The following is a 26,947-nucleotide window of genomic DNA, read 5'->3' on the forward strand; positions in this document are numbered from 1 at the left end:
GCATCTGTGGGCATGCTAAAACGGCATTAGTAGTGTGCTTGCCAATTGGGTGTCTGGAAGGGTATCAAGTGAGCTATCAGATGATGTGGGCAGGCACTGAGACCAGCTTACCTGCTGGGATTGTGGATGAGCCTCACTTAGTAACCTACTCAGTCTAATTCTATGCTCAGTTTAATTATATCCTGGAAAAGCTGTTGTGACTAACTATCACTTCCCTTTCCCCTATCTTTGCAATATCGCTTTCCTATGTATGATTTCAACTTTATAAAAGGGAATCTTACAAATCTGTTTGCTTTCCGCTCAGTTTTTCTTCAGTATAACCTAGCACTATGCCCATACTTGTTTATCCACAGGACACACACAATGAAAAGCTAGCATGAGATTACACTTGCTTTCAACCCTGCAGCATTGCAACCATTTATACTGTGAGAAGAACTATCCATCCTTCATGATCCTGCAGGACAACTGGGCTTCTTGGATTGTACCGGCTCATCCATTTCCAAATCTTTCATCTTTCCGCCTTTGTTTTTTTCCATCACTATGCCACCTCTCTATTTTCCTCATGTCCTCACAAAAGCTCTGCAGATAGTAAATGTTTACCACTCTGCTGCCAGAGCTACAAATCCCAAAGAGACACAAGCAAGCTCCCTGTTAACTCTATTTACATACAAAGCATTTATCTGATGTCCATTTATAAAAGCTATATAGAAAACAGACAACATGATTTATCTCTCACTTGCTTTGTTTTCTTGTTAATTTTGCTTCATTCTTTTTCTCTTTATCTCCAGATCATCTACTGTCTGACACTTTCTCTGGCCAGGACTCTCCAGACGTCAGTCACTTGCATAACAACAATCTGCCACCACAGAGCCGTTGTTTACCCATAGCTAAACCCACCCAGTCCAGCCAGTCTAATCCCAGCGCTAACCCACAGTCTCAATCTCAAGTCAACACTCTCCAGGCTCAAGCATCACTTGGCCCCTCCAAACGGCGACTCTCTGCTGAACGCAGTCTTTCCATAGAGGAACCACCTGCTTCCAGGGGCTCACAGGGGCCTGTTGCTTTGAAGCCAGCCAGGGTGTACACAATCACCAGGGAAGGCGGGATGACCCTCGGGGGCCGTGGCAGTGAGGAGAGCCTGGAGCTGGAGGTGCTGAAGGGCTCCCGGGAGCAGCCTCTCTCACAGAGCACTTCTGCTGCCAGTCATGGACTATCCTGCACCAGCCAACCAACCGCCTCAGCTGCCCGTGGCAGCCATCACCGTAGCAGCCATCACCGCAGCAACCAACATCATGCCCAGCAGCATCACGGAGGCCCAATGTCATCATCGCAGCCGCTGCAGAGCTCGGGTAGCGCTGGCAACATTCGTGATTGGGGAATGAGGAGAGGTGGGTCGCGGGATGACTACACCCCAGACTGCGTTGCCTGCATTCGGGCTCCATGCCAAAGTCAGCGCTCCCTGGACCTAGATACCTCACCACGAGATGGAGGGAAGCAACGCAAAAAACTGGAGAGAATGTACAGTGAGGACAGAGCATCTACAGATGACAGGGGTATAAAACGAAATGTGAAGGTTTAAACGAATAAACAAATTGAGCCTGAATTTAAACACTTTCTCACCATATTTTTATTCACCTCCACTGCTATTTGTAAGGCCTGTGTTTGAATGTAATGCTCACTGACACACACCTTCCTTTTTATATTTGTGTTTGCAGAGGACAATCCTAACAGCTGGTTCCCCAAAGAGAATATGTTCAGCTTTCAGACAGCCACCACCACCATGCAGGCGTGAGTATGGCATGGAAATCCACCTTTACTCCCACTCTGTGCATCACAGCATCTCGCTGCCATGTTGGCAGGATACGGCCCAGTCTTTTCCTTCCAAGAGACAAATGTAACATTCTAATACAACGTCTTAATGAGCTTTCACACATTTCTGCTTGTTGGTTTTATTAAGCCACTTTGACATTTTTTTTAGAAATAAGCAGTTGCGCATAGAAAGACTGGATGTTTTAGATCCGTACTGGTAAAAGCACACGTCAGTCATTTTAATAACATGGTCCAACAAGTGTCCCAGTAAACAATACCAGTTGAATGGAATGCACCTGTTTTCAGTGTTGTGCATAGCACATGTTCCTCTAAACTCAGCAGCCAAGAATCTTTGAATTCAACACATTTAGAAAGCTGGAAATGTGTTGGTCTAGATCGTGTACATGCCTTAACCAAGACACACATACACGCGCACACACAACTCCGTTCCAGTCTCGGTGACAGGTTAATTATCACCTATCACCCTGACCTTATAATTATGACTCTCAAACAGACAAAGCTCACCCACCATGATCTTTTTTTCCCTTCTTCTCTCCCACACTCCCTCTTTGCTATCCATATGTCTCACCTTCCTTTTCCCATCTGTTTCCGACTGCCTGTGTCCGTATTAGGGTCAGACTGATATATGGGTCTGACTCTCGCTTTTGATTTAAATGGCAGGCTGAATGATGGATATATCGCAGTTTAGATGATTACACATTAAACTAAGTGTTTGTTTATGGCCAGTCCTTGAGAACCAACTGATGAGATAAGAATTACATACATGTACATTTCATCAGTCATCATCTCCTCTTCCTCACTTCTTTCAATGTGCATGTCATATTTGAATGCCAGTCCTTGCTCACTTATTTATAGGTAGGATTCTTCCATTTCGTCTCTCCTGAAATTGAGAACTGGAACATAAATCTCACTCCAAAATTTGGGTATGTAGAGTATTTGGCTGGCTCTATTGCTAACTTCTGTTTCATTTTTGTCTCCTCTTCTTCCTCTCCACACTGTGTGGCGGCCTTCCAAACCACGACTGTAGAATATCGTGAGTAAATCTTTCAAACGCCCCCACTGTTCTTCCTTGTTGCTTTTTCTTTTTTTCTTGCTATGCCAGTTAGGTAACATGCATTGAACTCTGTTCCTCATGTGGCTTTGTGCTAGTCAGTCTACTGTGTCCTTATTCCCCCAACCTCAGTGTCTGCTGGATGGGATGTCAATATGTGGATGTAAACTTAAAGGCAAGGAAGGTTCTGTACAGTAGGAATGAAAAGTAGGTCATTCAATGCATTATTTAAATAGCAACAATTCTTTGTTGAAATGAACTCCTTTGATATTTTTCTGATAAAGACAGTGTAGCAGTGGTGACTTGACTACCAAAGTTATGTCTGAAAACTAAAACCATGAACTCAAAGCTGTTTTCTTGTGCGTAAAGTCTAAAGATAAGTCTTAGTAATGCTGTTTGACCCTCTGAGGTCTGAGTCGTACAGCAGCCCTGAAAGGTGAAATACACAGCAACTTAAGAAAACAACGGCAAATAGAAAAAAGCTGAATAAAACACAAAAGAAAAAGGAAAAACACAACATAAGATCACAAAAAACAGCTCACAAAAGACAGCAGAGGCTTTTTTGGGGAGACAATCCGATAGAAAACTTGCAGAGATAAGTTAGCTATAGCTAGCTAGCTATAAGCAGTGAACAGCTAATAGCAAACATGTTTTTACAGTGTTTTATAAATCATGTGATTGAAACACACATCACCTGCCTCTTTTGTCCCTTACAACACCAATGAAACCTTTGTTTCATTCTTATAATGTCTCAGTGCAATCCTTTGCACATTTTGCTTCCTGTCCCTTCCATAGCTATACTGTCACATTAAGATCTCTACGAAAACACTTTGGTTGTTTTATAAGATTTTATTTTTTTCTACTTATGTTTTTTAGTATTTCTATTCTATTGTGTTTTATTCAACTGTTTGTGTTTTTTGTGCATTTCCAGCATTTTTGTTTGTCCTGGTGTTTTGTTGCGGTAAGGGCCACAATAGAGTTGTTATAGGCGACAACCCCAACCCAAGTCCTAAATCTAAGAGAACAAAGATTATTAATTATTATTCTTAACAACTACTATTAATTATTCTAACTGACACAAATTTAAAACAATCACATTTCTTTCACCTTTGATTGCTTGGAGCTCAGAGGGTTAATCTCATGTACCAAATCAAACACATAGTCTGACTCAGTGAAACTAAACTGTATTTTAGTAGGCTGTCAGCTTTTAAATATTGTGATGATGGTTTCACAGTAAGAACCAGACTATAATGTGTTTTAAAGAGGTTAAGGTGAGAACAGTTCAGTGACCCAGCTTGGGGCTTCAAAAATGGGAATTCAAAAACAAGAAGGTTTGGTGGCAACGTCCAGCTAGTTAGTCTAAGAGTGGGCATTTAATTTTCCCAAGGGGTCACAATTAGGACCTAATTGTAACATCTACTATTACAATTAGCGGTTTATAAAGGGATAACATTTCCAATAAATTTAATCTGTAGCAGAATTGGGCTGAATATTCAGCCCTCCATAGCAGTCCCAGTTTCTCATTTCCCTATGGGAAAATTATTTTCCCGGCCCCAGCAGTCTATGGTCACATCACTATTTTCTGCAAAAACAGTTTTCTCAGTTTTTTCAGTATCTCACACTATTACTTACATACAGGGGATGTGACTGTGAATCACTTATCCTTAAAGGAATTTAATAAAGAGGCATGAGCGTTTTCATACATTATGTGTTTGAACAAGCAGTAATCTAAACTTCAATGTGACCATTCAATGACCAGGTGATAATTTTAGCCTTTTTTTAAAAAATAAGGTTGATCACACATGTGATATCCACTCTTGCTGGTGTCAAAATTAGACTGTATGGCTTTATTGTAAAGAAAGAGTCTTTAAGGCTTCATCTTTTGATTGCTAAACATTCCATCTATTAAGGTAAACTGGGAACTCCTATAAAACTTACTGGACTCGGTTGATCTAATTCTGGAAAAAACATTTTTTCCAGGTTTGTTGGTAGACTTTTAAGGTAACAATGCGTCATATGAGACATCATGACATCATCTAGTTACCCAGATCACACACCTTTTCAAATTTCTGCTAGCTCTAATTTTCAACTACCAATCTAGCTGTCAGCAGACATAAAGCCGCCCCCAGTACTGCTTGAGTTCTTTAGTATTATAACTTATCTTCTCATATTTAACTCTCTAAGGTCTATGTCATCATCATCAGCCAATAACCCTAACCTTAACTCAGAATATGTAGGTCACTTTTGCCTTTAGTGTTTTCACCTTTGATGGCTTAGACTTCACAGGCTTAAGCTTATGTAAACCACTGTTTGAAACTATAAAACTGCATGTGCCTACTGCCAATGATAGCATAAAATCTGTTTTCCTTCTTCTCTCTCTGCTGGCTGCTTGATTAAATTTGGCAGAAAATTTACAGGATTGCTGTACAATAGAGCACAATAGAGGAAGTAGGCTGTCAGCTTTTAAATATTCTGGTGATAGCAGATGGTGGAAGGAGGGACAGGCTGAAGGAAACATCTCTTCCAACCTGTTTGTTTTTGCAGTGAGAAGGAACAGAACGTGAGTGAATTCACGAGGGGAAAAAATTATGCAATAGCAATGCACAGAGCTTTTGGATAATAATCAGACTCCAGTGAATTCAGCCTCATGTTTTGTCATCCCAGGGCTCATCAGCTGTCTGCCTGCCTGTCTGTCTGTTGGTGAAAACCAGACCGTAGGACCGGACTTTGTTTTTGACATACGCTGTCACAGATGATTCTCATTATGTCTGACGCCCTGTCAGAACCATTACTGTCCCTACTGGGAAAGGCACCCCGGTGTTGGCATACTGTTACACACTTGGCAGAATGGTTAATAATGTGTTGCAAAAATTTCAGTGCAGAAATATTTCTCAGTACATCAAAATGTGAAACAAAGGATGTCACATGTCAGCACTGGTCTGATAATTCATTTCCGAAGTTTAACTGGGTTCTCTTTCAACCTCCTACAAGTAAGGGAACACAATGAGTTTCTATACTATCAGGAAGTAGCTAGTCTTTCCTAGCTGTGCCAGAAGACAGCCAGGGCAACAAGTTCTAAAAGTCTTGATTAGGCCTGACCTTTTTGAGACCTCCCCAAAATAATAAGACTCCACCAACCAAAGAGAAAAACCCAGTACATCCCATAATGGCTGTTGAAGCTGCACAAAAAAGAATTTAACATTCATATTTAAATGAATATAAAGTCGTGTTTTGTTCCCTCAGTGTCTTTTCCTACGTTGTGGTTGTAGTTTGTGAGTGTGTGTGCGTGGGTGTACATGCGATTATCCTCAATGTCCTCTGCCTTTGGTGGATTAGATGTCCCTGTGCTGCTAACTTTAACTACTCACCATAGCTAACTAAACCCTCACTAACCCTAGTGGACTTCAAACCCCTCACCTTTGACACCTTTAGTGTTTTCCCATCCCACCCTAACTAAACTTTATGCCCGAACCCAACTAGACCCTATGGGCTTTAGTCTAGGTAGTTTCCTTTTGTTACGGTGTGGCATTTTAGTTAGCTTTGTTTATAACAAACATTAAATTAAAAGCTACATTCATTTCTAAGCTGACCAGATATAGCAAGTAATAATGGAGTTTTTTACCCCTTGGGTCAGATTGGGTTCAGACAAAAAAATCCTTGGTTGCTGTCAGGCGCAGCTAAAACGTAAACCTACATTTCCAAACAAAACAACTTAATGCTTTGACGTCCCGGCAGGGCTTTCCGAGGCATTGCTGAGAGAAAGAGACGGAAAAGAGAGCAGGAGGCAGCCACCATGATGGAGAGGTACCGTGCCCTGTCCTGTCCTGTGTGGTGCTGTTATAGTTACCCTATTACCTAACAAAGAAAACAACTTCTTGACAAGAAATGCCTTCAGCCTTTTATCCGATTTTTAAATCATTTTTTTCGTAGTCTTTCTAACTTCTATTTATATTCCAAGTGTTCTAGACCAGGGCAACTCTGGGCACTCGTGCTGGCACGCGATGGGTTAACTGATGGCAGAACACACAGAGAATTAATCTGAGAAGGTGCATTAAAAAACAAATATCTACGACCAATGCACATCACAAATTAGCTCCACAGACACATCAGTTGCGCTGTTTCTTAATGATTGCACCTTGGCTAACAACCCCACCCACCGGGTTCAACTTGTAATTGGCTAAAAATCACTTTGCCTACCGGCAAGAGGAATGTTGCTAACTAGTCAGTCCTGTGAAATATGGCCTTGAAGCGAGCGAAAAAAGATAATTCCCGTTCTTTTATGACGATTTGGCCAGAAGACTGGGGTTTTGTGCAACAGAAAGATAGTGCTGTATGTTTGATCCCCAGATAACAGAACTGGCAAATGCAAAGCAGGGTCGGGGATCATATTAACATGTATATCCCTGTATTAACAAGCATGTCTTATTGACCCAGTTTATTTTTTCTTATCATTGTTGTGAGGAGGCCATAAATAGCATTTGCATTTTCTGTTGTAGTTTCTTTCGTGTTCTTGTTATGGATAAAAAGTGTTTTTAGAAAATAGCTGATCTGCTCTTTGCCAACATTTGTGTATCAGTTGCTATGCAGCGTTATTAAATTTATTGTTAATACAATGGTTATTATGGCACATTGACTTCACTGGACATGATTTGAACTATGGTGCATGTATTCTATGATAGAAAAATTGCATTGAAAAGTTTTTTGGTATGACCACACAATTTTCATTTACCAGCTGTCCTAATTGCACAACTCGTGAGTTCATTCAGTTCCACACGATGAAATGAACTTTTTTTTTTGACAAACTGGAGGACAACTACCCTCTATTGCAAAGTCACATTTACAAAGGAACATGATCGGACTTCTATGGCGTGACCTAAAAATCTCTGAAAATAGTTCAGAGTTGCAAGAGAAGATGACCTTGATGTGAGATCAGCCACGTAAAAAGAAAATATCTCCTAGTAATGACAAACGTCTAATCTTACTTTCTGTATTGATGTTCCTGTTTCTCTAATCTAGACCCTCTGAATCTTGATAGGGCGATGTTTAACCATAGACTATGTCTAACCAGTGCACAGTAAACCCAGCACAAACCCAAGTGTTTTTCTTGTTACCATGTTCTGCTCCGACTGTTTGCTGGTGAACATTCGCTTTGTGTATTTTGACTCTCTGCACGAGGAACTCGCCGTGCCTTCCACTCCCTACCTACGGGGCAATCACAAGTCTCGTAAAAGCATTCTGCGGCGCACATGTTTGTGTGTGTGTGTCGTGAATCGTGGAAGCTGTGGGTGGCAGGTTTAATAAATGTTCCTCACTGAACACTGAAGTGTAAAAACGGGTCTGTCAATACACTGCTGCAGCTCTGCACTCTGTGGCTGGCAGTCAAAGCCAATGAATCGATCAATATTTGGCAACGGGCCTCACATCCACCAAGGCTGAGACATTCCATATGCTATGAGCTTGTGTGTGTGTGTGTGTGTGTGTGTGTGCGTGCGTGCGTGCGTGCGTGCGTGCGTGGTACATCTCAGTTAGTTTCAAAAATTAAATTATACATGGTTGAATGATAATTTTGCAAAGTGTTTTGTAAGGTCACAGCAGGAAAGCGAAGGTTAGGGGCGATATATTTGCAGAAATATGAATTCACACATATACATACTGGCAGGAATTTGACTTTATTGTCTTGGTGTGCGGGTGGTAGATTTAAAAAGCTAGTTGTCACACAGTATGAAAATACAACTCTGACTGACGGATGGGTCCCCCTCTCCTCTGAGTCATCTCTCTATTTTAGGCTCTGCCTTCACCATTCCTGCAATCAACACTGACATGTCAGGGGTGTTTTTGGATTGCCTCCAACTGTGCTCTGGATTCAAATACCTTTAAATGATGCGTGTAGGGATGTGAGCCTTGCATTTAGCTTTTGCACTTTTGCTATTTGCTATTTAGCCATGATGAAACTAGAATATTATGTTGGTAGTTGCTTTTGTTGCTATCTTAGCCCTGCATCAGATTGGTGACCTGTCCAGGGTGTACCCAGCGTTGTGCAATGCCACTAAAAACAGATACTATATGGGACGGACTAGCATTAATAGAGGTGGGGCTTATTATAAATAATTAGCTATAGGGTTGCGACCCATTCTCATCAGTTTCAGTGAACCTTATCACAGTACCATGTGCCTCAGCTACATAGAGCAGAAGAGTCCACACACTGATTTATCCGTTTATCCTGTTTTTGATGTGATTTTTGCAGAAAGCTAGATAGGTAACCTTAGCTACCCAACAGCGAGGAAGACAAAATAGACACATAGAACAAAATAGAATCTATGGCTTAACCTCTAGGAATAGAAGCAAACCAGTGCTGTTGCCTAAACTTAACCATATTCTAAAAAGATAACTTAGTGGTTTTGTAAGCATAAAGGCCTTTAACCACTGAGCACATTGCAGAAAATTTAAAAGATTCACAATAATTAAGATATGATTGAAAAAGTTCTTCTCACAAAATGCACTACAAAAAATATATATATATAAAAATACTGGTGGCCACCAATGCTCACCCTCTGCCTGGTATGAATATGAAAATTCTAGGTGACTTCCTTCTTGAGTTATACCATTCGTAAGATTTTCACAAAACTTGACCTCTAAGCTTGACCTCGAGGTGGAGGTGACTGTGATTTGAACTTGCTGTCAATGTGCTGTATATGTCGCATTATTGGAGTCAAAAATGGAGTCAACATCAAGCGATTATGAGAATGTTGTAATGTTTCTAAACAAGTGAAGGAAGAAACAGAGATTCTGGGTTCATCCAGTTCTCACGAGAACAGAGCAGCAGGGAGAATTTCATGGAATTCGGAAAACTTTTGTTCATATTTCATTATGTCAGTGGGACAGTTTGATCCCATCTGATTTACATTGAATTTATCTCAATTTTTAATTTCTTTTCATAAAAAAGAAATTGCTTGTGTGAATGAGACATGTTGTATAAAGCACTTTGAGTGTTCAGGTAGAGTAGAAAAGCCCTATATAAAGAGCCAGTCCTTTTACATTATAAAATATACTGTTAAACGCCCGGTCCTCTATCCCCGATTAACATCAACTTTTTTGTTTTGGGGGATTTTTTTTTGTTAAATGATTTTCTATTTGAGTGGCTAAAACAGCCACTCAAAAAATTCTATAATTCTATAAAATGACAATTGGTGACAATTCTATAAAATTCTATAAAATGGTGACAATTCTATAATTCTATAAGGTGACAATTCTATAAAATGTTTCGATGTTAAGCACCCCACTTCCTAACCCTAGATGGAGTTCAGTCCATATGCACAAAACACCCACTGGATATTTAGATGTGATAACTGGTAATTTATCAGTAGCCTGACCCTAATCAAGATGCTGCATCATCTTCTGTTCTATTCTTCTCTATCTATGTTTTTAAGTTTGAAGCATTTTCTCTCTCATTTATTTTATATTCTTGATATGCTTCGTCTCCTTCTTTTTTTTCTCTAAATTGATAGAAATTTTCGCAAGCACCTTCGGATGGTGGGCAGCCGCAGGATGAAGGCCCAGAGTAAGTCTTTGTGTTTGTTTCTGCTGGCATGTGTGTGCATTGTCAATACATTACCATGCATTCATGTTCTCGATTGTGTACCATGACATCTCAGTGGATGTTCATTTAATCTTTTTCATGCTTTATGCACGTAGCATCAGTAGTGTGCACATGTGTATATATTTTGTCAGAGTACACTAATTATTCTTTAAACTCCTAATTGATGGTAATTTTATCGCTATGCGGTGTTTAGACGGTCTTTGTATTTGTTCATTATTGTGAAATTTGTGCCATTTGTATGATATTGATTGTGCACTATATTGAACTGAAAGGCAATTTCTGTTTAACAAGACAGAATCCCAGCTAGTTTATGTGTGGTGTTTGTTTAGCTGTGCAATTCTGTGCATGTGCTATTTTTGAAATATCTGATATGTTTTTTGTTTTTTTTTATGTGTGAAGTATTTCCTCTAAATATATTCAACTATTCACATTGTTATTTAACGTTAAGGGGAAAAAGCCTCCTTGGTTTGAACTCCCACCAGGCTAGTCTCAAGACTCAAAGATTTTATACATTTTATTACAAATGATTTAAATATCTACGAAATACAAACATAAAGCAAAACAAAACAAAATACAGCTGTAAAGCTTCAATAATTTAAAGATACTTGTGTTTTGGGTATGTTCATAGAAAATCTGTGAAATCCATCCATTGACCAGACTTGGGTGATATGGGGTGATAAATAAATGCTAAAAAACAGTTAATCATCGTTTTGTACCAGATGAAGGTCAGTTATAGACTGAAACAGCACGATTCAGTGAAATGGTGTTAAGTGAGAAAGTGTGTGGTGGAGGTTGTGTTTCTTTTGAACTCTTTTCTTCCTTCTACACATCTGTCAGGTGTGCAAAGAGTCTGAACTAGTTAAAAATACTGATAAAACAATCAATATGTATTAAAGTGTATATAACAATGCCTATAAATTAAAAGTGCATTAATGCAATTTCGTTTAAACAGCTTTTTCCATTTTAATTGCTTTTTTATCTTGGAATCATTAAGACAACAGAAAAACTGAAAAATGATCAACCATTTCCTAATACAATGTAAACTCTTACTGTTCTGTTAATATGAAGCAACATGACCCGATATACAATAGGGACAATGGAATCGACTGATTCACAAGCTAGGTCAATAAGACAGAGCTCTTGAGTACTGGGCTTGATTATCCTTTGGAGACTGTATATATGTGTGCGTGTGAGTCACTCTCTTCCTCCCCCCAACTTCATCAGCCTTCGTCGATCGTCGAGCCAAGAGCTTCAGCCGCTCGTGGAGTGACCCCACCCCCGTCAAGCCTGAGTCACTGCATGAATCCAGAGACAGTGAGTCCATCCTCTCTTAGATACTCACAAGCGAACACACGGTATACAATATATACCTTAGGATTTTCTTAAACTTGCCTTCTTACACATGTATGTATAAAAACCTACAGGTAAGCACACAGACAACTGCACTCAAGCATAATAAAGCTGCACACACATTAAAACCACAACAAACACAGACTGACAGATGCCCTGTCATGCAAACATGCTGTCTCTTATTATTTTATATTGCCATTTTTAAAGTATGCTTTATTCTGTGTACCACTACTCAACTATCGCCATCCATCCGCACAGCTCTACTCATCCTTCGGCCTGTCGTCCATCTGCCTGTTGTTTTGTGTTGTATCTGTCTGTATCTGGCTGGGCAGATAAGGAGCCTGTTATTGTGTCGTTTTGTGTCATGTGCCGTTTGATTTTAACTCCTCCATTTCTCCCCTCTGTGCTGGGAAAAGAAAATAACAGGTGCAACGTTTTCAAATGGAGCACCCCGCTCTACTAATCTTGTTTGTGTATTATCCTTTCATCTCGCCCTTTGTTCTTATGTGCGAACCAGGTGGCGAGCTTCAGACCTCCTCAGGGACGCTGGATGAAGGGCTGGACGAGGATGCTGACTGGGAGGAGGAGAAGGATATGGAAAGAGTGGCCTGTGACGGAGAAGACTTTATCCCTCCCAAAATCATGGTGAAGTTCCTGGCAATTAAATTAACATATAGATTAATGAAGTTTTAATATATGTGCAATCAAAGTCTCTCTGCATGCTTTTCTTCTCTCCATAGCTGATATCTTCCAAGGTCCCAAAGGCTGAATATGTTCCCAACATCATTCGTAGGGACGACCCCTCCATCATCCCCATCCTTTATGTGAGTATCTGATAGTGAGTTTCCACTACATATAGATTTTGATTGACTGGTAGATTTTTATTTGGTTGTGTTTCTTGATGAGATGCCACAGGAACTGATGGATAAGTGTCAAGATTCACTTTTTTGAGTCTGTCCCTGGCAGGTTGTTGGGTTTTTAAAGCAAGCTAGCCAACATAAATTTGGCTGAAATACAAATCGTTGGAGCCTTTAAATAAGTGTTTCAACTTCTCTGTGCAATCTGTGCTGAGAGTGGTCTGTTTAGTAAAACCATCTCATCGTTTTCGAATACACTGCATGGAACACTGACATCTGTTAGTACCATTAGATAAAGTCAGGTGACGACATTACTAGAATTCTGTGGGTACCTTGAAAATCTGTATTAAATTTCATACAAATCCATTTGTGGATAAAACATTTTAGTCAATTTAGAAACTTTAATGATTTTTTTTAACTTCCAGTTGCTTCTAGTTTGTCAGTTACAAGCAAAGACCAAATGGAAGCTCAGTAAATGATTCGTTCAGTCAAGTGCTCAGAGTTCATTTTTGTTCGAGTGTAGAAAAGCACCGTCAATCATCCACTTGAAGTGACATGTCTCCTCAGCAAAATACAGACTCATCACAGCCTGGCTTTGAGGTTCTGCTAAGTGGCACCATGTTGATTGTCTGCTCAGATGAAAATATAAAGGCAATCTTTTGCTGTGTACCAGCTGGCATTTTCCAGTAAAGAGAAAAATACAACGGAAAGTGCAGCGTTCTTTCAACTACTGCCAAAATACAAAATTCTTTTTTTTTGGTTCTAAATGACAGTTCATTATAGAACCGTAGTTTCCCGACCTTTATAGCAACACTAAAGAGTCCATTTGGTTTTCTGTTATCTCGGTGACTGCTGGTCAGATTGCTGTGGAATTTTCCATGAAAATTTATGTTCCTATCAGGGTAAATTTCAATATGTTGGCTTTTCCTTTTTTAGCAATATCAAGTCATAATTTTATTTTGTCCACTATTCTGGTTTATTACCTTATTTATTACGTTATCCATAAGCCCCAAATGACTAGAGCTAATTAGCAAATATTCATATGCCACCACACTAAAATAAGACCATGAATTCTCCTGACTAAACCATTAGATTCTATTAGAGAGAGATTAGATGAATTTTAAAATATTAAACAATATAGGTACTGTATTAAATATTGATGTGAGTTACCATTTAGCCTATCCTCAAACTACATGACAGTTAACTAAACGGAAGCGAGGAAGACAGTGAGACATGCATTGCTCTTGTGCTGTAAGAAAATAAAAGCACAAATGTGAGCATCGAAACTGTCCTTTTAACAACTAACAAATTGGAAACTAATTATACTGTTTTTATATTAAAGTTCCTTTCTTTTTACAGCCAGCAGTGTCAACCTTACAAAAAGATTTCCAGTTGTATCAAAATCTTTAGGAAATCGCCTCCTCAGCTGCCTTGCTCTTTGACTTCGGGAAACCCTTTTCTGATGAGTTCATTGACTCAATAACTAGTTGTGAGTAATAATAAATACAACATTAAGTTTATCTTGTGAACTGTGGTCCCTCTAAGAATCAGAAAGGACGACTATGCAGCGTATGTTCATTTGCTAACAACAACGCAGTCAAACCCAACTCATGGTCATCATATCTGGCTTCAACACATATATAGTTTTAAAACTCGTGTAACGGAAATTAATGTGGCCACTGTCTTTTTTTTTTTTTTCTCCTGGCATTTAACACTAACAATACAGAACATATCCAAACTAGCAAACCAAAGAGGGAGACTGGGGACACTGAGTCCAAATGGACCATGTTCATCACCACCATTGCTGAAACTGGTGCACTGAGCTGCAGCTCCAAGCTGCCTGTCGCAGTGGTAACTCCTAAACCAGATGGTGGTCACCGCAGGTGAAGGAGCCTTCATGCTGAAGAAGGAGTCCCTTGCTTTAAAGTCCTAAGCTTTGTTATCCTGTGCAACATTGGAGGCAGCCAATAAGTACTGACAGGCCACCTGGCTCGGGCAGCAAAAACTGCTGTGGGAGGTGCTTCAGGAGTACGGTGTGTCTGGCCTGTATCTGGTGCATTGCTACAAGCCATTCAGTCCTTATACAGCTGTTGCATAGCTTGGTCTGCTTAGCTGGCAACAGGTTGAACTCATTCCTGGTGGTGTTGGACTTCACCAGGGTTGCCCTGTGTCATCTATTCTGTTTTTAGGGATAGAATTGCTACAAGCCAAGTGGCGGAAGGCTTCCATTTGGGTGGTCTCAGAATGTCAAAGCTGCTTTTTACAGATGATGAGGTTTGGTTGGCTTCATCAGGTGGTGGCCTCCAGCTCAGATTGGAGCATTTTGAGTGTAAAGCGACAGGAATGTGAATCAGCACCTCCAATTTTGAGGCCATGCTCCTTAGCCGGAAAAGGGTGGAGAGTCCACTCTGGGTACCGGTCCATTGTAATGAAGAGAGAGCTAAGCATAAAAGTGAAGCTCTTGGTTTACCAGTCAATCCACGTACCTACCCTCACCTATCGTCACAACATTTGGGTAGTGACCAAAAAAATGAGATCGCGGATACAAGTGGCGGAAATACGCTTTCTCTGAAGGGTGGCTAGCCTCTCCCTTAGAGATAGGGTGAGGGGTGGTTCGGCCAACCGCTAGGGGCTCAGAGTAGAGCCGTTACTCCTCCACATTGAAAGGAGCCAGCTGAGATGGTTCGGGGATCTGACAAAGGGTGTCTCCTGGGTGCCTCTGGGTGAGATGTTCTGGGCATGTCCCACCGGGAGGAGGCCCCGGGGCAGACCCAGGCCACCTGGAGAGATTATATCTCTCGGCTATCCTGGGAACCCCTTTGTCTTCCCCCAGACAAGCTGTAGTAGGTGGCTAGGGAGAGGGAGGCCTGGTCTTCTCTGCTTAGGCTTCTGGCCCTGCAACCTGGCCAGTGGGTGGATAGATATTAGCAAAGATGTTGCCAGCACAACTTAGCAGGTTCACAGCTAACTAATCAGAAACAAATCTCACTCAGTGGTTTGAAAAGATATACATGACTGCATTTTGGTTAGCCTAAAATATCATCATTAACTTATATTATTGTGTACTGTAAGTTTGATCTGTATTTTTCTCATTAACAGCTTATTATCCTCCAGTTTTACTGTTTGGTGGGGTCCTTACCTGAGGAACTTCTGTACTGATGTACAGAATAGAGACTATTTAGTGTAAAAGTGTATCATGCTGTAATCTATTAGAGTCAGCACTCAGAAAAAGCTTGTTGTTCTTTTAGATTCAGTTTTTGAATGAATAATTTTGTTGTTCCATTGTTTGTTGTTTTATTTAAAGGACCATGAACATGCCACATTTGATGACATTCTGGGTGAGTGCAATACTTGTTTGTTTTTTTAATTTTAGAACTCAAGTGAAAATTACTCTGCGTAAATGTGGACAGGATGAGGGTGGAATAAGTTTCATCTTGCTGGAGTGCACAGATGACTCATTGTTTTTCCACTCCTCTATGTGTGTGTGTGTGTGTGTGTGTGTGTGTGTGTGTGTGTGTGTGTGTGTGTCTCAAGGGACAGCCAATTTGTGTGTGTCACCATTATGGCTGAGTGAGAAAAGTGACACCTCTCTTTCTCTCTCACCCAGAGGAGATCGAGAAGAAGCTGACTGCCTACAGAAAAGGCTGTAAAATCTGGAACATGCTCATTTTCTGCCAGGTGAGTGAAAACGAAGACAGAGTTTGAAAATATTTTGACATCATTGTGTCACATGTCCCTTTAAAATAGCATTCTATTAAGTCGCAATAGTCCTCTAACCACTAATTAGAAACTGATTGATACATGATGTCACTGAATGAGATTATAAGTGTCTGTATTCTTTTCATCACATCAATAATTGGTGGCTATATAGTACTGTGCCAAAGTCTTGAGCCATCCCTTATGTCTATATATTTTGCATGAAGCATGAGAAATAGGTGAAGTGATTTATTGAAACATGTACAAACATATATGGAAAAACGCGCAAAAAACAGTTTATACAATTCTAATGAAAGTCAGTATTATGTATGAGTGCCTTTATTCTTCAACGCAGCCTGAATTCTCTTAGACAAGTTTTCTTGTCATTTTTAACAGCAGTTTTCATTATTATTTTCCAGGTCTCTTAAAGGACCTTCAAAGAATACTCAGACATTCAAATCTGGATGTCTGGAATCCATAGCTGATTGTGTTCTACTTTGTGTTTTTCTGTCCAGACATGTTTTTACTGCACATAATTAAGCCTTTTAAGATATTTTTTGGTATCAGAATTCCAAGAAGATTTTCAGACGCAGGTAATACTAGGAAGCTGAGGGATAGCACCACAGTCTGCCACTTGTTCTTTTGTCCCCCACTTGTCCATTTTTTATTTTATTTTTTTGCTTGTTTTTTAAGGACATTGAACACTATAGTGAGATATTCAATGTTTTTATGTCTTTGTATTGTTGTTGAAACATTACTATTTTATGTCAGTCCGACCTGTGGTATCTTTGACATTTTTCATAGAATTATCTAAAGAAACAAATGTGTTTTTGCAAAAAGGCTGCTAACTTTGAATAATCTTCAGAAAACCTGGAGAGCCTTTCCTCTAGAACAATTTAAAAAGCCAGTTTGCTTTGAAGCTAAATATGAAGGAGTGAGGGGCTGTTCAAGACATTTTCACAGTTTTGTGTATGCGATGGAATAACCCCATCAGTTTCCAAGTCTACAGCGTACGGTACGAAGTTGTCTATCATAACACAGACACCTTTCTTCAGGGAGGTCCAGGACATTTATACCTGCTGAAGAATAAAGTGGCAACCTTTGCAAAGGTGGAGAAAGAAGAAGATATGATCCAGTAAGTATCGCCTGAGGGAAGGATTTATGGTTCTTTTGTAAAGTACGGGTGAAGCAACAAACTTTAGTTTATGAAAAGAATTGTGACATAACTGTTAAAAAAAAAAGAACAAATGGAAAAAAAAGCAGCACGGTGGCACGGTGGTTAGCACTGTTGCCGCACAGCAAGAAGGTCCTGAGTTCAATTCCACCATCAGGCCGGGGTCTTTCTGTGTGGAGTTTGCATGTTCTCCCCGTGTTTGCATGGGTTCTCTCCGGGTACTCCGGCTTCCTCCCACCGTCCAAAGACATGCAGCTTGTGGGGATAGGTTAATTGGATAATCCAAATTGCCACTAGGTGTAAATGTGCGAGTGAATGTGAGTGCGAATGGTTGTCCGTCCCTGTGTGTTAGCCCTGCGACAGACTGGCGACCTGTCCAGGGCGTACCCCACCTCTCGCCCTATGACAGCTGGGATAGGCTCCAGCGCCCCCCGCGACCCTGAAAAGGATAAGCGGAAGCGAATGGATGGATGGATGGATGGATGGAAAAAAAAGAGACAGAATTCACTCCAGTGCATTAATATTAATTTTCCATTCGTAGCAAAAGAGTAAAGTTGTAGGTTATAACTTATGACATAGGTCATAAGTCACGTGTTTATTGTTCGTCTTACACATAACATAACATAAAGTATTTTTTTACATTTTTTACATGATTTAATGTAAATGGGTTCTGCTCCTCTCATCGTGAATATAGTTAATACAGCTGTGGAAATGTCTGTGTCAGCTTAGTTCAGTACAGGCTGATTCACTTAGAGGGATGCTCATAGTCAAGACTGCAGTCCTTACGGTGGTCTGAAAATATTTGAAATTTGAACTTGAAAGAAAATAATCTGATTTGCATCTGCTGCTACAAACTTAATCATTAGTTGGAATATCGAACCATCAAGAGGCCTGGGACCAGAAAATATTGGAACAGACATCAATAAAAATAAAATATATAAAGTGGATTAGAGTTATTCCAGGCCACATGCATTTTGCATTAATAGTGGTTTAATGAATCAAATTAACTTTTCATTCTCACATTTCTTTTTAATTTGCCCACAAACACACCAGTATGTTTTCATGTGTGAGCTGAGATTCTGCATGTAGTCCTGATCCCTATTAGGCTTTGAAGGTTTTTTTGTTTTTGTTTTGCTTTGTTGCAGTTACAAGATAACAAGGCAGGCAAATACAACTGAAACAGGAACAAACACTTTGTCCTAAGATTGAGTATTTTAGCTATCTGTTATCTAACTTTTAAATATATAAGACTGTTATTTAAATATATGATGACTGTTTTTCATGTAAACCCACTTTGAAAACCTTAACCTTAGGCAGGCACCTCAACTTCTTGCTTCTTTGTTTTAGCAGGGTCCTTCAGCTTTGCAGTAATCTGTTTTAGATAGTATTATGCAAAAGAAATTTTGAGTAGTCTTAATGTGCATCACCACAGTTGACTACTGTGGAGGTCACTGTCTTTAAAGGTATGGGGTGTGATAGGGTGTAATACATGCATTCTTGAGTGCACTCGTAGTTCTTAAGCTTTTAACTTAACCTTAAAACCACCCAAGTGGGTGGAATCCCAATTTGGTGACATTGTCATTAACATTGTACTACCAAAATACGGTACCTAAAGCACCATAATATTTGTTCTTTATAAGGGAAGTCTTGTTTGAGCCTGTGTTATGCTGAGAGCTGATCAGCTTACTGATTACAGGTTTCTAACATAGGCCTGGTCAGTGTTGCTCACTGTTGACAGACCATAAGTATCGCATCTGCATTATAATAGAAAAAAATCACTATAGGCTATTGAAAGCAAAAAAGATTCACTTCTTAATCAGCAAGCTAATCTGTTTAAACACTGGCAATAAATAGTATTTTATTGTAACCTTAACCCTCACCTATGCTGATTGTCGTCACCTCTCACCTCTCCTGTGTGACCAGGTTCTGGCGGCGGCTCAGCAGGCTGATGAGCAAGCTGAACCCAGAGCCCAACCTCATCCACATTATGGGCTGCTATGTGCTGGGAAGTGCTAATGGAGAAAAGGTAGCTGTCTTTGCTTTCAAGGTTCAAGGTTCAAGGTTCTTTATTTGTCACATGCATAGTTATACAAGTATAACATACAGTGAAATGTAACCTGACACGCTCCTCGACTTGTGCAAAAATGGGGGGAGGTAGAGGAAGGACATTATATATATAATATATATATATAATGTATAATGTATCCTTGAGAACAAGTAAGAATCCCATAATCCACCGACTCAGTGCAAAAGTGGACAAAAACTGTCTGCATGCATTTGCAGCATGCTTAGTTGATATCACAGATATGCACGCACACGCACTCCCAGCCAGATACTGTCTATAGGCACATGCAGAGAAATTATTTTTTTGTTTTTTTGCTTCTTGATATCACAGCTTCTCACAATGTCTAATGAGGTCACTGCAGGAAAGCTTTTGCACATGCACGGCAAAATAATGAACAAGAAAATAGGAATTTTAGATGCAAAGGGATAAATTTCGACTTTACCATCACCCCCCAGCTCGCTGATCCAGATCTCATGCTACTACACAGCATAAATGTGAAACTGTGAAGGGAGTGGAACCAAGTAACTGCAGAAATGATAAACCTTATTATGGTGGCATATTTATAATGTTAGAAATATCAAGTGCATTAAGACAATACACATATTGACAGATGATGCATGATGATATTTTGTACATTATGCAAAAAAAAAGTTCAACAGAATGGGCCTTTTTACTTCAGCTTTATCATAACTTAATTAAAAACTAAATGACAGCTTTATAACAATGACTCTGTGACACTGATGTTATTGCATATGACATTTGAGGGAGGTTACAGCTTCTCTATCTCTCCCCTGAGATATTTTGTATAGCATGCAGCTATTTTTTGACTCTTCAGTAAAATCATGAGTGACAAATGAGCCACTTGATTATGGTACTTCAACATTTCTTTTGTAAATCTGTTTCCATTTCACTGTGTCACACAGCCAAGAGGTTGAAAACCATACAGCTTTTTTAATTTAATGTCACACTTGTATTATTCTCTAACAACGAGAAAAAACACTGAGAAGTATCTACTCCTTTGTGCAAGGAGGATAATGATGAGCTACAAAGTGACCTCCAGCATGCTACTGGTGTGAAGGCCTCTGACCAAACAGTCAGAAACAGACTTTATGAGGGTGGTCTGAGGATCCAACATCCTTTAGTGAGTCCTGTTCTCACTGCTTGGCACCATGGAGCCAGATTGTCATAGAATACCAGAATGGTCCACCACTAGCACCCTGTTCTTCTCACAATAAGGCAGGTTCACCCTGAGCACATGTGAAAGTGAGGAGGAGCCGGGAGAACGTTATGCTGCTAATGACATCATTCAGCATGACCGATTTGGTAGTGGGTCAGTGACGGCCTGTAGAGGCATATCCACAGAGGGATGCACAGATCTCTGCAGGCAACAGCGCCAGCTGCCATTAGGTATCAGATCATACCTAATGGCAGGCAGGACTCATTGTCAGACCCTGCTGTAGTACAGTGGGTCCTGGGTTCCTCCTGGTACATGACTGCCCGGCCTCATGTGGCAATAGTATGCAAGCAGTTCCTGGAGGATGAAGGAATTAATTCCACTGACTGACTCCCATGCTTTTGTTTCTGTCCATCCAATGCTGTCAGGTTGCACTTTAGACTGTTCACGAGCTCAGTGATGCTCCACATCTGGATGGAGATCCCCCAGGACACAAAATGGGGGCCCTACAAACTACCATTTTGAGTTGCTGCAATGAAATGCAAGCAATTTTTCACTTTGAATTTTGGGGCGTCTTTGAGTTCAGCACTCTGTAGGTTGATCATTTTATTTTCTATCGAGCGACGTGGCATCCTTTCAACCCTAACACATTTCCCAGTCCATATCGGTGTAGCAATCCAGCATGATGTTTTCCCCTTTGAGATTTGATGTGTTTTCTAAGTATCAACAGTGTCAACATTTTGAGCCTAATAGTTCTGAATCATAAAGTGAATCCATCGTGAGTGGAGTTCTGTGAGCCTGCGGCCATTAATCTCTATCCCGCTCTTGATTTATTTTAGGGAAATCACAACAACATGTTAGCGCTAATTGGAAAGTAATGCATAATGCTTCAAAATGCAGCTTGTAGCATATTTATTGGAATCATTGTTTCATTGTGTGTTGGATCTGTACCTTCTAGAACACCCAGCAGCGTACTATAATACTCCCTCTGACATTTGGCTTCTCGTTCACGGTGATTCAGTTCAAAGACAAAGAGGGTGGGCTTGGCGTGCGGTGGCAAGGAAGGGCTTATTCGCCGCATTTAACAATTTTCCCCCTGCTGCTGCCTGTGTGTGCTCCTACAGGCTCAGCTGGAGAGCCACTATTAATAGACTGACTGACGGAGCTGAGCTGAGAAGATGCTCCACCCCACTCATCAGTCCTTATAGCTCTACTATTCTGTTATCAGCCATCTTATTTAAGGGTTTCCAAAGCCAATCCGTAGAGATCATATTAATTCTCCTTCTTCAGGAAGATTTTAAAGAGTTAGATTTTACTTGAATTTCTGTTTTCATGTTACTTAACAGTTTACAAACCAGACACAATGTCAGACAAATTATGTCATCACTTTACGACAGCATACTTTAACTTAGAATTATAGAAAGAAAGCCCATCAGTTATGGCAAGTACATACCTGGTAAGTGATAGGACAGCAAACAATAGTGTGCCAAAGAAGACATTATTTTTACTAATGGGTGACCACAGTGGATCGATCTGCATGACAGAGTTTGGCCTTCATGACACAATCATCCCATTAATCCAGGTCTGGGTGTAGTACTAAGAATATTGTTAGATTTGTATTGTTTATTGTCATTTATGCTTAGAAATATTTACTCATATATGCTTAGAAGTATATAATCATTTGTAGATTGAAAAGAATGTCTCATCCTAGGAGGTCTGTAACAACTCTGTGTAGTATGAAGAGGGGAGTGCGTTCACTCCTCTTCAGAGTGTTCTGGCATAGATCACACACCTCCTAGGAGAGGTCGTATCTTCTCTTGCTGATATATGGTATAGCAAACACACGTATATCTGGTTAAGTATAAGAGCCTTTTGTTTAGATGGACCGTTAGACTCCTGGCACCAGCTTTGGGGAGTCTTCACAGGTTCACACACACACACACACACACACACACACACACACACACACACACACACACACACACACATACTTACACAACGCACAGGCAAGGTACTCTTTGTGTGTATGTATACGTCATATGTTAATGAACCTATGCATATTCATGTAACCACAATAAAAGAGCAGTGTTACGGGGGAGCGGACGAGAGCAACTGGGGTCAAGCGAAGGAACGGCGTTTGTCCGGTTCTCTCCCGTGCACGAGAAACATGAAGAACTTTGCCTACTTCGTGTCTTGCTTGCTGTCTAATTACATTGTCTTCAACGTTCCAGCGAATAGGTTCAAGCTACAAGCCTATCAAATATACTAGGATAGGTTTGTGTCTCCTCCCAGTCTCAATTTGGGGATCCTTCATGTGTAAAGCAAATGAGTTAACCACTAAACCAGGATGCCACTGCATGAGCAATAGTACATGAAATCGCTTTTTCTTTTTTTTTTCTTTTTTTGGCAACATAAGCCTGACCCACATAGTATTCATATTTTTTTTTTTATTTTGGCTTATCAGTTCAACTGATACTGATCTGACCTCGCCAAGCATTAATATGAAACGAGTTTATAGTGATGACAGGTTGCCAAAACAGGCCTAACCCAGTGAGGTATAGACTCAACTGAAACACAACAAAAATTTGCTACATTTCCAAAAAAAAACCTGTTTTACCTCCATCCATCCGTCCATCCATCCATGTTCTTACGCTTATTCGGGGCCAGGTCGCCGGTGCAGCAGCCCAAGCAGAGAAGCCCAGACCTTCCTCTCCCTGGCCACCTCCTCCAGCTTGTCCGAGGGAACATCAAGGCGTTCCCAGGCCAGCCGAGAGATATAATCTCTCTAGCGTGTCCTGGGTCTGCCCCAGGGCCTCCTCCTGGTGGGACATGCCCGGAACACCTCACTCAGGAGGTGCCCAGGAGGGATCCTTGTCAGATGCCTGAACCACCTCAACAGACTCCTTTTGATGTGGAGGAGCAGCAGCTCTACTCTGAGCCCCTCTCAGATGACTGAACTTCTCACTCTATCTCTAAGGGAGAGGCCAGCCACCCTTCGGAGGAAATTTCCACCACTTGTGTCTGCGATCTCATTCTTTCGGTCACTACCCACAGCTCATGACCATAGGTGAGGGCAGGGACATAGATCGACCGGTAAATTCGCTTTACACTACATCCGCATCACTGCAGCCAGATCTGTCGATCTCCCGCTCCCTTCTCCTGTCACTCGTGAAGAAGACCCCAAGATACTTAAACTCCTCAACTTGGGGCAAGAACTTGTCCCTGACCCGGAGTGGGCACTTCATCCGTTCCCGGCTGAGGACCATGGCATGGCCTGTTTTACCTGTTTTCCAAAATAGGGTTCCAGTTAGGGTTAATCAATCTCAATAAAAACGGGATTTTTAGGACCACCAATACTACGTAACAGCTGTTTTGTCACAAACCTTATATTTTTAAAACTTTAAATTAGCCCAACTATGTTAAACAAACAAAAAAAACACATATTTACAAGTGGTGGAGTGGTTCTTACATAACAAGTTTCTACTGGAGCACTCAAACGCACTTCAACATACAGACTGAAATAGCCAGGGCTCGACCCACCAACCTTCCCATTGGTAGATCACGTGCTCTTAATCGTGATCTATGCTTCTTTTGTAGCAGCATGCTAGGTTGACATATTAAGATATAATTTACTGTTAAGTCATATCTTGGTTTTGTTTTTATCACCATCGGATGTTCTGAAACCATATGGTGTTCCTAAATTTAAAATGTAGCACTCGAGCTGATGTGCTCCATATAACTCATGGGCTCACTAAGATCACATCTATATATATTCTATAATTTTGATTTCCCCTCATGTCAACTAATTTAAACATTTTATTCATACAGTTTTTGTTTTGCGTGATCAGTATCTAATTTTCATTATGTTCATTAACACATATCTTGTGTCACTGTCTTTTGTAGCAAATGGAACAATAATCCTGACATGACTTAATATGGACAATCTTTCAGCTACACCTGTATTTTAATTTGGTTATCCACTCCTTACGCATGGAGTAAGGTGTAGAAGAGAGGAGGGGGTCTGGCTGTGTTTTGATTGATCGATGGTGTAATTCTAAGCGCTTAACTGTAAAAGGGACGCTCTGAAGTAAGGACATTTAGCTGCTAGTTGTTAGCATGAGGCCATATTATCTACCGTGGGAGTTTACACATGTTACTGTAATAGTGTATGTCCTCTTCAGTTATCCAAACTGTTACCAGCAGATTTCAAACACAGTATCCTCAGGCCCTTTTTCTGATCTCTGGGGATTTTAATCATCTCTCCCTGTCCTCCACTCTGCCCACCTTTACCCAATATGTTACCTGCCAAACCAGAGACAATAAAACACTAGACTTATTGTATGCCAACATCAGCTCATCACCTCTCCCTCCTCTGGGGCAATCACAACCTGGTTCATCTCCACCCTGTGTATAAACCCTTTTGTACACAGAGAATCAGCTGTGTTACACACAGCGAAGAGTCTGAGGAGACTGAAGCTCTGAGGTACTGCTTCAGTTCCACTGCGTGGGAAGAGCTCTGTGCTCACATCAGGGAGGATATTGACAGCATAACAGACTAAATCACACTGTGCCCCTCTTGAAGTTACGGTGTTTCTCCAATAACAAGCCCTGAATTAACCCTGAAATCAATGCTCCCCTCAACTAGAAGAAGAGAGACTTTAGATTAGGAAATAAAGAGGAGCTGGGACCTGTACTGAAGGAGCTGAGAAGATGGACGACCAACTTCAGTAGAGCAACATCAATGTGGTTTGGAAGACGCTGAAAATAATTTCAAGTCACAAACCAAACTCCCAGGCTCTAGGAGATTTAGGGTGGGTGAATGATCTGAAGAACTGGTTCAGATAATTCACCCACCCACAGACACTTACCCCTCCGGCCCAATCATTTCTGCTGCAAACCTCCCATCTTCAACGAGTGCCTGCTTTTCTTCCCATGACTATACACCTCTCAGCCATCACCCAGCTCCTCTGCTTTAGAATACTCCATCACATAGCCCACCTCCCCCACCACCATCCTGTCCCTTTCAACACAGGTGGGGAACGAGCAGAAAAATATCAAGGTGCTGTGCAGACCAACTGTATGGTACATGTTCACATGTTCAACATGAGCCTGAATTTGGGGAAAGTACCACAGCTGTGGATGACCTCCTGTGTAGTACCAGTGCTGAAGACCACACAGCCAAAGGACCTCAGCAGCTATAGGCCAGTAGCACTCACCTCGCATCTGATGAAGACCCTCGAGGGGCTGGTCCTCAAACATCTTGGTCCCCTGGTGAGGTCTTTGTTGAGTCTGGAGTGGATGATGCTATATCATCTACCGCCTGCATGAAGCTCTGACCCACCTGGAGATGCCTGGAAGCACTGTGAAGATAATGTTCTTTAATTTCTCCAGTGCTTTTAACATCATCCAGCCTGGACTTCTGAGGGACAAGCTAGAGCTGTCAGGAGTGGACCTCCATCTGTCACAGTAGATACTGGACTACCTCACTGGCCGCCCACACTATGTGAGGTCACAAGGCTGGTCTGCAGTATGGGGGTCCTGCAGGGAACTGTGCTGGCATCGTTACTGTTCACCTTCTACACTGCAGACTTCTCCTTTAACTATCCAGGCTGCCATCTACACTACAAAATCCTCTGATGATTCTGCCATAGTTGGCCTCATTACAGGTGAGAACGACTCAGAGTGCAGACAGTGGATTCAGGACTTTGTGGACTGGTGCCAGCGGAACCATTTCCTGATCAATACAGGGAAAACCAAGGAGCTGGCAATGGATTTGCGCAGGTGCAGACCCACCACACCAACACCAGTGAACAGTGCCCTTACGTACTGTACAGTCTCTTATTTCTTTTGTATGAATCTGTCACTTTGCTGCTGCAACATTTGAATTTCCCAAAATGAGGGACAATAAGGGATATTTCTATTATATTTTCTATTCTATTCTTTCTACTTGCACAAAGTATGTGATTCAACCAGTATGTGAGCTACTTGTGCTTGTGCTGTTGTTGGTCCTTCAGCCTTGCTGGGGAGAAGAGCAAAGTTATAACATACAAAGAGGTGAAGTGAAACCAAGTGGTAAAAAACAATGAAAAGTGTTCACTGCAACCTCTGGCACTGTGTTTCATGCTTTGTTTTTGAAGTTCTCTGTGAACTCTG

The 26,947-nt window shown here is 40.9% G+C and overlaps 1 protein-coding gene across 3 annotated transcripts in view; it reads left to right on the plus strand.

The window, feature by feature from the left end:
* LOC116316365 (NMDA receptor synaptonuclear signaling and neuronal migration factor-like) overlaps nt 1-26,947 on the plus strand; it is a 65,385-nt gene that overhangs the window by 27,976 nt on the left and 10,462 nt on the right. Inside the window, exons 3-14 of one of the 3 annotated variants that reach the window (XM_039621137.1) lie at nt 789-1,553; nt 1,716-1,788; nt 2,858-2,863; nt 6,617-6,685; nt 10,387-10,439; nt 11,703-11,792; nt 12,346-12,473; nt 12,569-12,652; nt 15,990-16,023; nt 16,293-16,363; nt 17,437-17,516; nt 19,479-19,581. In XM_039621137.1, the coding sequence (XP_039477071.1) occupies nt 789-1,553; nt 1,716-1,788; nt 2,858-2,863; nt 6,617-6,685; nt 10,387-10,439; nt 11,703-11,792; nt 12,346-12,473; nt 12,569-12,652; nt 15,990-16,023; nt 16,293-16,363; nt 17,437-17,516; nt 19,479-19,581 (1,556 nt within the window). The remainder of the gene's footprint in view (nt 1-788; nt 1,554-1,715; nt 1,789-2,857; nt 2,864-6,616; nt 6,686-10,386; nt 10,440-11,702; nt 11,793-12,345; nt 12,474-12,568; nt 12,653-15,989; nt 16,024-16,292; nt 16,364-17,436; nt 17,517-19,478; nt 19,582-26,947) is intronic. The other 2 variants (XM_031734923.2, XM_039621138.1) reach the window with 2 other exon arrangements.

Source organism: Oreochromis aureus, linkage group 12 (genome assembly GCF_013358895.1).
Source record: "Oreochromis aureus strain Israel breed Guangdong linkage group 12, ZZ_aureus, whole genome shotgun sequence".
Lineage (NCBI taxonomy): Eukaryota > Metazoa > Chordata > Actinopteri > Cichliformes > Cichlidae > Oreochromis > Oreochromis aureus.